Source organism: Bombina bombina, chromosome 1, assembly GCF_027579735.1.
Source record: "Bombina bombina isolate aBomBom1 chromosome 1, aBomBom1.pri, whole genome shotgun sequence".
Lineage (NCBI taxonomy): Eukaryota > Metazoa > Chordata > Amphibia > Anura > Bombinatoridae > Bombina > Bombina bombina.
In genome coordinates, this window is record NC_069499.1 from 988,305,687 (window position 1) to 988,318,959 (window position 13,273).

Sequence of the window (13,273 nt, forward strand, 5' to 3'; positions counted from 1 at the left end):
GCCCCCGTGGGGAGTATCACCCCAGAGGGCCTGAGCCAACGAAAGCACCGATGCCAAGGCCGCGGGAGACAGGGCCCCAAGCTGCTGCCAGGACACGTGACCGGCAGCAGCCTGGTCCCCTTGCGTCAACTCCTCCCGGGTCTCAGCATCTACGGGGCAAGAGGGCTCCTGCACCTCTGGGAATAGCGGAGGGGAATCGGGAGGGGGAGGTACCCACCCAATAGGGGTAGATGAATAAATATGGGAAGGGCCAGCCACCTCAATTAGACCCGCTCCCCTAGGACTAGCTAACTCAGTCTGGGCCCCCAAACCACCATGGGGGGAGATAACAGGAGGGACAGGGACAGGAGAGGAACCCTGAGCTCCAGGGCCCACTGCAGGGGCCCTGGCTCCCAGCTTCCCCCTGGCCCTTGAAGCCCTTGCTTGCAGCACAGGAGAGACCCTAGGCCTAACAACAGGGGAGGGGGGTACCACATCCTCAGAGCCTAATCCTCCATTGTCTCTTGCAGCTCCTCTCATGCCTGGAACCACCTTCACCACTTCGCTGTAGCGCTTAGGCGGAATAGACTTCCTCTTAGCACGCTCCATCACCACAGCAGAAGAAAGCTTGCTTGAAGTCTGGAACCAGGAAGAAAAGAGGGCCGGATCCACTGCAGCCAGGACCTATAAAGGTAAGCAGAAACACCGCCCCCCTACATGCAACATTGTAACATCTAGTACCTTCCAGACTTCAACTCAGTTATCCCTTAATTTTGCTACAGGCCCATTAGAGGGCCTTCCACTTCCATTATCCCCAAACAATATATAGAGCCTATCTGATTTTAACTGAACTGTCTCTCTCTCTCTCTCTCTCTCTCTCTCTCTCTATATATATATATATATATATATATATATATATATATATATAAATATGTATAACATCTTGCTTCTAAAGCCCCCTCTAGAAAGTTTACACATTTACAGTCAATAGACTAAATAAGTTGACTGATTTAGCCAGTTATGATATAAGCTATCTGATACTTATGCAGAATACAGCAGATAGAGTACTAATGTTCCTCTGAAATAGCTCGCATTGGATTATACTAAAAGTAACGTCTTTGGGTCTCAACATATAGTCTAGTGCTCCTATAGGTGTTATCCGAGATTTAACCCTCCTCATTGACCATAGATAAATAGACCCTATTGTCTCCGTTCTCGTTAAATTGGTTTATATCGAAAGTTATATATGTTGTATTATAATATCATTCATAATAAATGAAGAAAACCAAGGTTCATTATTTAAGACCCAAGAGTAGTCTCCTAATGTTCATGGCTGCTTTTTGTAACGTTTAAGTCTATCTAGTAATGGGGTGTCCAGAAGTGGCCTCATATATCATCTAAAAAGCATATAGTCGGATTGGCAAGTCTTATGTGTACTAATATTGCTAAACATCGCCATACATATATATGCTTCATTTATTTTTGTTAATTTATATTGGCTATATGTATAGTAATAATCTTTTGTATATATGCCTTGAATTGAACCTCAATAAAAATATTAAAAAAAAATAAATAAAAAAAATGAACTTTAACAATTCAGATAGAGCATGCAGTTTTAAGAGTCTTTTCAATTTATTTCCATGAGCATGTGCAAAGTTCAGTGTATACATATATGAGTCTGTGATTGGCAGATGAATGTCACATGAAAAATGTTGCTGGAAAATTAAAGCACATTTTTAAATTTGACAAAAAATAAAAACACCTACTGCTTTTTTTAAATTTAGAGTAAGTTCTATAGTATTGTCTTTTTGTTATGCACTTGATTATTATGCCATTCTACTGTAATAAATTGTCCTTTAAGACATCTGCACAGTCCACACTTCCACTACCTCTTTATGCTGTTATGAAACAGAGCTAAGTTCAAACGGAAGACACCAGGAGAAAGAGGTAACTTTGACAGTAGAAGCAATTTTGAGTATTTACTTTCATATCAATGTAGGCATCTGTTTCTTTACATAAATGTTTTGTAGATGATCCATTTATATAGCCAGTCTGGGAGTGTTTTTGCTTATTTTTAAATTATATTGTGCTTATTTTCAGACTCCTAACCAAGCCCCAAAGTTTTAGATATATACTTATGTCTACAGACTCTAGCTTGCTCCTGTTTGTATAATGGGTCTTTTCATATGCAGGAAAGGGTGGGGGTCTGATCTCAGCCCTTTTTAATGGGTGTCTCAGCCTAACCTCATCAACAGTTGCAAGCTTCTAAGTAAGTTTTTAAAAGGTTTTATACTGGACTTTAATCACAGTTTCTGTGCATATTCTTCTTCATAGTAGTGTCTATTACATGCAGTTATATGCAAATTTGTGTATACTGTCCCTTTAAAGGGCAAGCTTGGTTTAAGATACCATTCATTTTCGATTTTATGAAATTAAAAAAACAAGTTCATTACAAAAAAAAGGACATTCACAGATAGATGTAGATTTTTATTTGTGAAGTGATTTCAGGATTGTATAGTATTTTCCCTGAGGCAGGAATCACAGTATCTGAACACAATAACAGCTAATCTGCTTCAGCCTTCATTACAACTCTTTTTTTTTTTTAATGTTTTTATTTTTTAAATATTAACAGGATTTCTTCACATAAACAATCACGTAACAGACTCACAAACAGGACAAAATAAATATACAAGTTCACAAGTCCTTTTTTCCCTTAAATAATTAATAAATAAATACAGCATTTGATTATACTGTTATCAGTGCCTGGAACATAGTGACCCACTTTGGTGGAAGAGAGGCCTATAGTGACAGATATTCACTGTTGGCCTCTCCAGCATGTAAGGGGTTACACACATTAAATGAAAATAAAATGAGAACAGAAAAAAATACTTTTTTTGCCCTTTCCCAATAAAATTAAAAGAAAAAAAAAAAAAGAAATATCAAAACTAGTTTATTATAAAATATCTTTAAAAAAATTCCCATTGTTTAAAAGAATAAATAACAAAATATATAAAAAATAACTTGGTTTCATCAAAACTATTAGCTGTAGATAGCATTTATATTTCAGTGGAATATAATTTATTGTCCAAAGATTTTTTTATTATTATTATTTTTCTTTTTTAATATTCTTCCTCTCTCCCTCTTTAGTACCATGTGGTGTCCAGTTAAAATAATTAAAAAAATGAATAAATTAAGGTAAACCTTTAAATAAATAGCAAATGTTCACATATGGTTTTTATGAATAAATTACAACAGAACTTGTTATTAAAATTAAATAATTTACAAGAGAGCTAAACTAACTACTTTATTGGTGGAAGTGCAGCGTTTCTACCAGTAAAATACTAGCTGATTTGTATTCACAATTTGCTTAGACTGTATATACACATCAGTCACCAGCCATTTTATTTATTTGCACCTTAATTAAGATTTGAACTGTTTTATATAAATACCCTCCCATACTGAAATAAATAAACAGTGGACCCCTCTCTACTAATTAGGCCTTGTAATTATTATACTTTACCCCATGCAGAGCAGTGTACACAACCTCAAGTATAGATTAATCAAATTATTCTCATTCGGGCATGGGCTCAATAAGGATTTCCACTGTAAGTACTATGACATAAGCAATTTATTTCTGCATTTTAATAATTTTGTTAGCTGAACACGTTCACTCTTTTTGAAGGTCAAACAGACCTTAAAGTGCACAGTGACAGCAAGAAATTAGTGCCTTTCCCCCTTTTAGTGAGGTGAGGGGCTTAGAACACATTCCCTTACAAGGTCATCTTTAGAAACATTAAGGGCATCTCAGAAGTTATCACTTAATAGACATATATGCCATATTCCTATGGATCAACCATTGATCACTTAAGTAGATACCAAGTGCTTGAAGACTAGGGTTTAAACTGTTATTAATATACGTATAGGCATGTATGCATGCTATACTACAGAGACAAACCTCTGAGATGTGTGTTGTCACCTGCAGCTAGAATTCTAGTAGCTCATTCCTTTTGCTCTGATCCCTCCGCAAGATAGGATTAAACAAATCTTAGTAATACTAAAAACTATTACAGGTTTAAAGAAATAGGAAGAGGCTGAGCCGTGTATCAAACCCAGTTGATAAGGATCAAAGCACACCACATTACTGATGAAGGAGTTTCTAAGGCATGAATACTCTCTGCTATACATGTCCTGCTCTACTGCACACAGGGGACAAAGACAAACAGAAGCAGAGCTACTTGAAAACAGAACTGTAAAAAAATTATAGACATTGGATAATTACACATAAACTGCTGGCCCTTCCCCACACGTCTCACCACCCAAATCCCTGACCCTATACCGGCAGCAAATTTTGCCCTTTAGTGTTAAGACAGAAGGAATAATGCAGTTGGGAACTCCAAAAGCTTCCCTGAGAACCTGTAATCCTTTGCGCTTCCATTGGAATTTCAGAACTGCTCATCAAATGTTTCTTACATAAAATAAAAAATAAAGAAGATTTTTTTCTCATTTCTAATACTTATAATGTCTTTATCTGCCCCTGACAGATCATTCACTGAAAGCACAAGTAGCGTGATGACCCAAGCAACACCAGCAGGAATACAGTCTTAATTTTGGCTTCTGAATGAGTTTGGTCCATAAGTAGACCTCTCGGGTTCTGCTGAACGTGAGTGGTTCCATCACCATCCAGTAAACTCAGGTACAGGATGTGCTCCAGCACACAATGAGCCTCTATCATCTCTAATTACATATCAGGTAAAGTTTTCACCAATGTGTGATGGAGCTTGACCTCCTTTTTCAGGATCCCAAAATTGAGACACATACTTTAAAAAATAAAAATGTTCAGTTTCTCTTCATCCTTTGCGGACTGAATTTTTTTTATCTTCTTATTTTGGTCCTTTAGGTTTTCTGATTCAATGCACATGCCACTTGGCTGAAGTCCCTGAATACTGGAGAATAAAGTCTCTTGTATATATTTTACACCTGGATTCCTTTAACTGCTTGTTTGATGCTTTCCAGCAAGGCTTTGTTCTCTGGATTCTGATAACATTCCTGGTTGCTGTACATATCCGTTAGGGTGTTAACATAAGTATCAAAATTCTGTTCACTTATTGGCTCCTATGGGACAAAAAAACAATTGAATATTTAGGACTTTTTAAAATGAAAATGCACAGGTAAAGCAACAATTATTTTTGTGGTTTTTTTTTCCTTAAAATTATACTTTTCATTCAAATACATATTAAAATATATTTAGGCAGAATAACAAACAAACAAAAAAAAAACATTGGGTATATTATCCAATCAGATGCTCTGAGTGCATCTGTTACAATAAATAAATATAACAATATAATATAATAAAACAATGTAAAATCGTATATTATAAAGAAATAAAACTAATTTTCTTTGTTGCATTTTAGAAACTTATTTAAAAATGAATCATAGTTCAGAAAAACCTATATAGATGCTGTAGTTGCCCCCTTTTTAGCCAATGAGTAAATGGTTATTAGGATCAGTTGTGCCCAAATGTACTTGTTGCTATTTTAATATCAGTTTAAACATTTTTGGTAAAAAAAAATCCACATTTATTGCTTCTTTCATGCAAATGAAAGAGCAGCAGGGTTGGGCGGGGTTAGGTCTGAGGTTCCCAGATGACTAGTGATCTGTTTTCCAAAGAAAGTTATGAAGCTACTCACAGGGGAGCAAAAAATGCAATAGGGAGCACCTGGCCCTGGTAACAACATTTCCTTTGAAGCACATACATGTGAAATTGCTCTATTTTCACTTGCATTTACTTCTAGTTTTGCATACTTGTCTTTTCTCTATCTATTTTAGGACAAACCCACCAACTTACATTTGGTGAAATAAAACATTAAGACTTGCAGGTATAAAATGCTTAGAGAATACAATGAGACTTGTGAAAAAAACATTAGGCATGCCCAAGGAATGTCTCTATTTTTATACCATAAAAAAAGTCTTGCAGACTTGGTAAGTGGTATGAACAAAGTACATTTTGAATTTTGTACTTTTTAGTATAATTTTAAATTGGAATTTGGATATTAGCACATTAAATATAAGTGTTATTGTAAACAATCAATATGTTTTTTATTTCTATTTTTTTCTCCCACAAATGCATGTGCTAGAGACAAAATCAGTGTCTCAGCAGCAGGCTGGGTACATATTTACAGTTATCACTGTGACAGTAATGGAAACACTATATATATATGTATGTATATGTGTGTGTGTGTGTTTTATTTATTTAACAATACTCTTCAATTTAGTACACTCTGGAATTATCTAAACATTGTGAGCATGGCTATACTGTTACCCCCACAGGTTTATCATTGTCATAGCTGTAATTGAACAGTATTAGGATAAAACATAATGTCAAAATTAAAGAGTATACACTACCAATAGGATTTATGTATTTATGGAAAAAAGTGCCCTAAATAATTTATCAACCCTACAAGTTTCAACCAGTAGTGTATATTTTATATATATATTTTTTTAGATTTTCAAATTACCATGGTTTTGCGAACCATTATCTCTTATTATAATCTTGTTATGTCTCCAATCTTCATGGTACAATATAATACTAGGCAGGTATTATTGAGAATAGATGTTAAACAGACTCACCATATGTGGGAGGCGAATGTTGGTAAGACTTCTGATAAGGGCGTGGCTTAACCCTGAAAGTTCTACAAACAGGGCATCATTCTGCTCCTCTATAACTTTGTTTTCCTCTTCAAAGTTTTTCAAGTTCTTCTCCATTGTCTTTATCTGTAGAAATTGACTAATATTAATAATCTTTATACGTATCTCATTTACAGCTACAAATCATAATGAAGAAAAGTAACCTAGTTCTAGCTAGTGATATTTATTAATGCTAATTAAATGCAGAACAGAATTGTTGAAAAACAAACATTCTTCCATATTAGACTTGCACAAGACATTTAGTTTTTTTAATATTACTGTACATACAAAAATACATTTTAGAGGTACTATACGATGAGTTACAAAGATAGTTACCATATGTAAATGTATAACACACTACGTTTCAAAAAGTTCAATTAAATTAGCTCTTGCTAGTTGAAATGGAAAACTGCCGACACTCAATAAAATTAAATTTTCATTATTCAGATAGAGCATGCAATTTTAAACAACTTTCCAATTTACTTCCATTAACAAAATGTGCAAACTCTTTTTATATTTTAACTATTTGAGTCACCAGCTCCTACTGAGCATGTGCAAGAATAAGTGTGTATGCATTTGTGAATGGCTGATTGCTGTCACATGGTATGTGTATGCATTTGTGATTGGCTGATGGCTGTCACATGGTAAGGGGGAGTGGAAAAAGACATAACTTTTAAAATTGTCAAACAAAAAAATCTGCTACTCATTTGAAGTTCAGACCATGGGGGGTAGTTATCAATGTGTCAACTTTCCTGCCTTCGCCGGCCCAATACGCCCGCCTAAGCTCACCTACCTTCGCCGCCGCGGACCTGAAAAAATACGCCTAATTTATCAAAAAAAGCTGTCAAAAAGCCGCGGGGCGATGAGCAGCGGACTGTGAGAGTTATCACTCATCCGATCTCGCTGCTCTTCGGCTGTTTGACAGCTTTCTTGCTAGCCTGTCACTAAGCACTCACACTAACTACACTATTCTACCCCCTATACTGGCGCCCCCGGAGCCCCCCGCAACTAAATAAAGTGACTAACCCCTAAACCGCCGCTCCTAGACCCTGCCGCAAGTCTTATAAATGTATTAACCCCTAAACCGCCGCTCCTAGACCCCGCCGCAAGTTTTATAAATGAAACAGATTCAGTACAGGACTGAACAAGCAATGTACATGGATAGCACTCAACAATTAGAAAAGCTTGTGTCAATATTAGATACTGGATAGAAAGGATCCATGCAAGAACATTCTGTCTGCATAGAGACGTTTAAAACTTAACTTTTATTTCAAAATAAAAACCAATTGAAATGATACACACAATTAAAAACACTGTAACATAAAGGGCCCCCCCAAGTTTGGAGAGTAAGGTACTGCTCCAGGTAGCAGTGGAATAAGAGAGTATAGGTACTCGGTACAATATAGTAACCTCTTAACAGTATAAACAATATAACCTGCCCACTGGGAGTGTGTGTCTATTAACAATATTCAAATCACACAGTGCCCAGATACTAGAGAAAGGTCTATGTCTAAGTGATTGTTATTACAGATCTCCAACCGTCTAAGTAAGATCCTATTAGTAGAGTGGCACCTCTAATAGGGTATAATAGTAGGGTACAATGGCTACACCCAGAAGGCGATGAATTTAATATTATTAGAGTCAATATATCTGGTGCCTTATAAATTGGGTTAGTATATATTAATATATAGACCCTGGATAGAGGAGGTACAGTAAAGATAAGATCAATCCCTTACCCTCGTAAACGGAAGTAAGAATATAACTTGTAACTTGTAGCTGTAATCTATGACAGTCACCACTAAAAGGTAGTCGTATTATTCTATAGGTGCAATACCATAGATAATTAAGTAGGTATACTGTAGTTTAGGACGACAAACTACCCTCTCCCAATTAGTTAGGGGGGATAATTAGTAGTCAAGATTTTTCTTATAGTAAAAATTTGTCCAAGGTAATTAACTGTACATATGCTTACTTAGAGGTAATGGTATAACACTGTGGGTATTACACCGGAGACAGTTGAGTAGGTATATTATTAATATTTATATGCCCGTTTTTTCTATAGTGAATAGGCGATTTGAAAAACAATATATTTTATTTCAACTTAGCAACAATCAGGTGTGTTTGGTGTGACTGTATTTATTTAGAAAGTACAGATCCGACTCCCAATTGGTTTTGGGGGGGATCATTAATATTCAGGAGACCCAGCTATATTTGCACGTGTGCAGTTTAACTTCTATCAGGTGTTAACCATAAACACAATATCTATATATATATTTTTTGAGAGAAGAATGCAGTGTCAAGTAGATCAATTTAACAGTCTGCCACAGTTGTCATGTGACTTTATGAATCAGTGTAATTAAACACCGCCAAGTTCTCCCCACTTTAAAGTGCTTCCACTGAGTATCTTTCTCTTAAATATCTATGATTGTATCGTTCAAAGATAGTAATTAATTATTTAGATACTAGCCAGTGTAAGAGCGTGAAGGTTACACCTTAAGTAAGCGCATAAAGTTTCTACTGGTACTCCCAAGGGGGTAATATTTGCGAGATTGTTACCAAATAAGATAAAAGATAATATTACCTATTATACCGTCCTGTCATTGACAGGAAATATTACAAAATAACAAATACCAAGGGTACCGGAGCAGCACTAAATTATGTTTTGATAAAGCTCTTTTGCGAAACATGTTAGGGGGAGTAGGGACGCTTAGGTCCCTCTCCGGTTGTGTGTTTTAAATTGCTGTAACGGCCCTCGCGGGTCTACCTATAGTTCCTTAAACTTATTTTGACTTGTTACTATTAGGTAGTCCTTCAAAACATAATTTAGTGCTGCTCCGGTACCCTTGGTATTTGTTATTTTGTAATATTTCCTGTCAATGACAGGACGGTATAATAGGTAATATTATCTTTTATCTTATTTGGTAACAATCTCGCAAATATTACCCCCTTGGGAGTACCAGTAGAAACTTTATGCGCTTACTTAAGGTGTAACCTTCACGCTCTTACACTGGCTAGTATCTAAATAATTAATTACTATCTTTGAACGATACAATCATAGATATTTAAGAGAAAGATACTCAGTGGAAGCACTTTAAAGTGGGGAGAACTTGGCGGTGTTTAATTACACTGATTCATAAAGTCACATGACAACTGTGGCAGACTGTTAAATTGATCTACTTGACACTGCATTCTTCTCTCAAAATATATATATATAGATATTGTGTTTATGGTTAACACCTGATAGAAGTTAAACTGCACACGTGCAAATATAGCTGGGTCTCCTGAATATTAATGATCCCCCCCAAAACCAATTGGGAGTCGGATCTGTACTTTCTAAATAAATACAGTCACACCAAACACACCTGATTGTTGCTAAGTTGAAATAAAATATATTGTTTTTCAAATCGCCTATTCACTATAGAAAAAACGGGCATATAAATATTAATAATATACCTACTCAACTGTCTCCGGTGTAATACCCACAGTGTTATACCATTACCTCTAAGTAAGCATATGTACAGTTAATTACCTTGGACAAATTTTTACTATAAGAAAAATCTTGACTACTAATTATCCCCCCTAACTAATTGGGAGAGGGTAGTTTGTCGTCCTAAACTACAGTATACCTACTTAATTATCTATGGTATTGCACCTATAGAATAATACGACTACCTTTTAGTGGTGACTGTCATAGATTACAGCTACAAGTTACAAGTTATATTCTTACTTCCGTTTACGAGGGTAAGGGATTGATCTTATCTTTACTGTACCTCCTCTATCCAGGGTCTATATATTAATATATACTAACCCAATTTATAAGGCACCAGATATATTGACTCTAATAATATTAAATTCATCGCCTTCTGGGTGTAGCCATTGTACCCTACTATTATACCCTATTAGAGGTGCCACTCTACTAATAGGATCTTACTTAGACGGTTGGAGATCTGTAATAACAATCACTTAGACATAGACCTTGCTCTAGTATCTGGGCACTGTGTGATTTGAATATTGTTAATAGACACACACTCCCAGTGGGCAGGTTATATTGTTTATACTGTTAAGAGGTTACTATATTGTACCGAGTACCTATACTCTCTTATTCCACTGCTACCTGGAGCAGTACCTTACTCTCCAAACTTGGGGGGCCCTTTATGTTACAGTGTTTTTAATTGTGTGTATCATTTCAATTGGTTTTTATTTTGAAATAAAAGTTAAGTTTTAAACGTCTCTATGCAGACAGAATGTTCTTGCATGGATCCTTTCTATCCAGTATCTAATATTGACACAAGCTTTTCTAATTGTTGAGTGCTATCCATGTACATTGCTTGTTCAGTCCTGTACTGAATCTGTTTCGTATGTCTCTCTCCACATATGTACAGCACCCGCCCTCGAGTTATTGATTATGGTTCCCCCTACTATGTGGGACTGATTATAATTATTAGGGCAACTATTCCAGTAGTGCCATCGTCATCCCTTTTCTCCTTGTATGACAAGTTTTATAAATGTATTAACCCCTAAACCGCCGCTCCCGGACACCGCTGCCACCTACATTATACCTAGTAACCCCTATCCTGCCCCCCCTATACCGTCGCCCTCTATAATAAAGTTATTAACCCCTATCCTGCTGATCCCGCACCTCGCCGCAAATAAATAAATAGTTTAACCCCTAAACCGCCGCTCCCTGAACCTGCCGCAACCTATATTAAATTTATTAACCCCTATCCTGCCCCCCCTACACCGTCGCCACCTATAATAAATTTATTAACCCCTATCCTGCCCCCCACTACACCACCGCCACTGTAATAAAATTATTAACCCCTAAACCTAAGTCTAACACTAACCCTAACACCCTCCTAACTTAAATATTAATTAAATAAATCTAAATCATATTTCTATTATGAACTAAATGAATCCTATTTAAAACTAAATACTTACCTTTAAAATAAACCCTAATATAGCTACAATATAAATAATAATTATATTGTAGCTATCTTAATACAAAATTACCTGTAAAATAAATCCTAACCTAAGTTACAATTAAACCTAACACTACACTATCATTAAATAAATTAAATAAACTACCTACAAATAACTACAATTAAATACAATTACATAAACTAACTAAAGTACAAAAAATAAAAAAGCTAAGTTACAAAAAATAAAAAAAATAAATTACAAACATTTAAAAACATATTACAACAATTTTAAGCTACTTACACCTAATCTAAGCCCCCTAATAAAATAACAAACCCCCCCAAAATAAAAAAATGCCCTACCCTATTCTACATTAAAAAAGTTCAAAGCTCTTTTACCTTACCAGCCCTTAAAAGGGCCTTTTGTGGGGGCATGCCCCAAAGAGTTCAGCTCTTTTTCCTGTAAAAGAAAAATACAACCCCCCCCAACATTAAAACCCACCACCCACATACCCCTAATCTAACCCAAACCCCCCTTAAAATAACCTAACACTAATCCCCTGAAGATCATCCTACCTTTAGTTGTCTTCACTCAGCCGAGCCACCGATGGAACTGAAAAGGACATCCGGACCGGCAGAAGTTATCCTCCAAGGGGCGCTGAAGAAATCTTCCATCCGATGAAGTGATCCTCCAAGCGGCGCTGAAGAAATCTTCCATCCGGGCGAGGTCATCTTCCAAGAGGCACTGAAGAAGTCTTCTATCCGGGCGAGGTCATCGTCGAAGCCGGGTCTTGAATCTTCATCCCACCGACGCGGAACATCCTCCTTTCCCGACGAACTACCGACGAATGAAGGCTCCTTTAAGGGACGTCATCCAAGATGGCGTCCCTTCAATTCCGATTGGCTGATAGGATTCTATCAGCCAATCGGAATTAAGGTAAGAAAAATCTGATTGGCTGATGGAATCAACCAATCAGATTCAAGTTCAATCCGATTGGCTGATCCAATCAGCCAATCAGATTGAGCTCGCATTCTATTGGCTATTCCGATCAGCCAATAGAATGCGAGTTCAATCTGATTGGCTGATTGGATCAGCCAATCGGATTGAACTTGAATCTGATTGGCTGATTTCATCAGCCAATCAGATTTTTCCTACCTTAATTCCGATTGGCTGATAGAATCCTATCAGCCAATCGGAATTGAAGGGACGCCATCTTGGATGACGTCCCTTAAAGGAGCCTTCATTCGTCGGTAGTTCGTCGGGAAAGGAGGATGTTCCGCGTCGGCGGGATGAAGATTCAAGACCCGGCTTCGACGATGACCTCGCCCGGATAGAAGACTTCTTCAGCGCCACTTGGAAGATGACCTCGCCCAGATGGAAGATATCTTCAGCGCCGCTTGGAGGATCACTTCATCGGATGGAAGATTTCTTCAGCGCCCCTTGGAGGATAACTTCTGCCGGTCCGGATGTCCTCTTCAGTTCCATCGGTGGCTCGGCTGAGTGAAGACAACTAAAGGTAGGATGATCTTCAGGGGATTAGTGTTAGGTTATTTTAAGGGGGGTTTGGATTAAATTAGGGGTATGTGGGTGGTGGGTTTTAATGTTGGGGGGGGTTGTATTTTTCTTTTACAGGCAAAAGAGCTGAACTTTGGGGCATGCCCCCACAAAAGGCCCTTTTAAGGGCTGGTAAGGT

General features: G+C 37.0%; 1 protein-coding gene across 1 annotated transcript in view; it reads right to left on the reverse strand.

The window, feature by feature from the left end:
* Window positions 1-4,882: 4,882 nt before the first annotated feature.
* Window positions 4,883-13,273, reverse strand: part of MYT1 (myelin transcription factor 1) — an 81,563-nt gene continuing 73,172 nt past the window's right edge. Inside the window, exons 22-23 of the mRNA XM_053716143.1 lie at window positions 6,607-6,750; window positions 4,883-5,091 (exon numbers count right to left, since the gene is read on the reverse strand). Coding sequence (XP_053572118.1) covers window positions 4,951-5,091; window positions 6,607-6,750 — 285 coding nt within the window. The 3' untranslated portion in view covers window positions 4,883-4,950. The remainder of the gene's footprint in view (window positions 5,092-6,606; window positions 6,751-13,273) is intronic.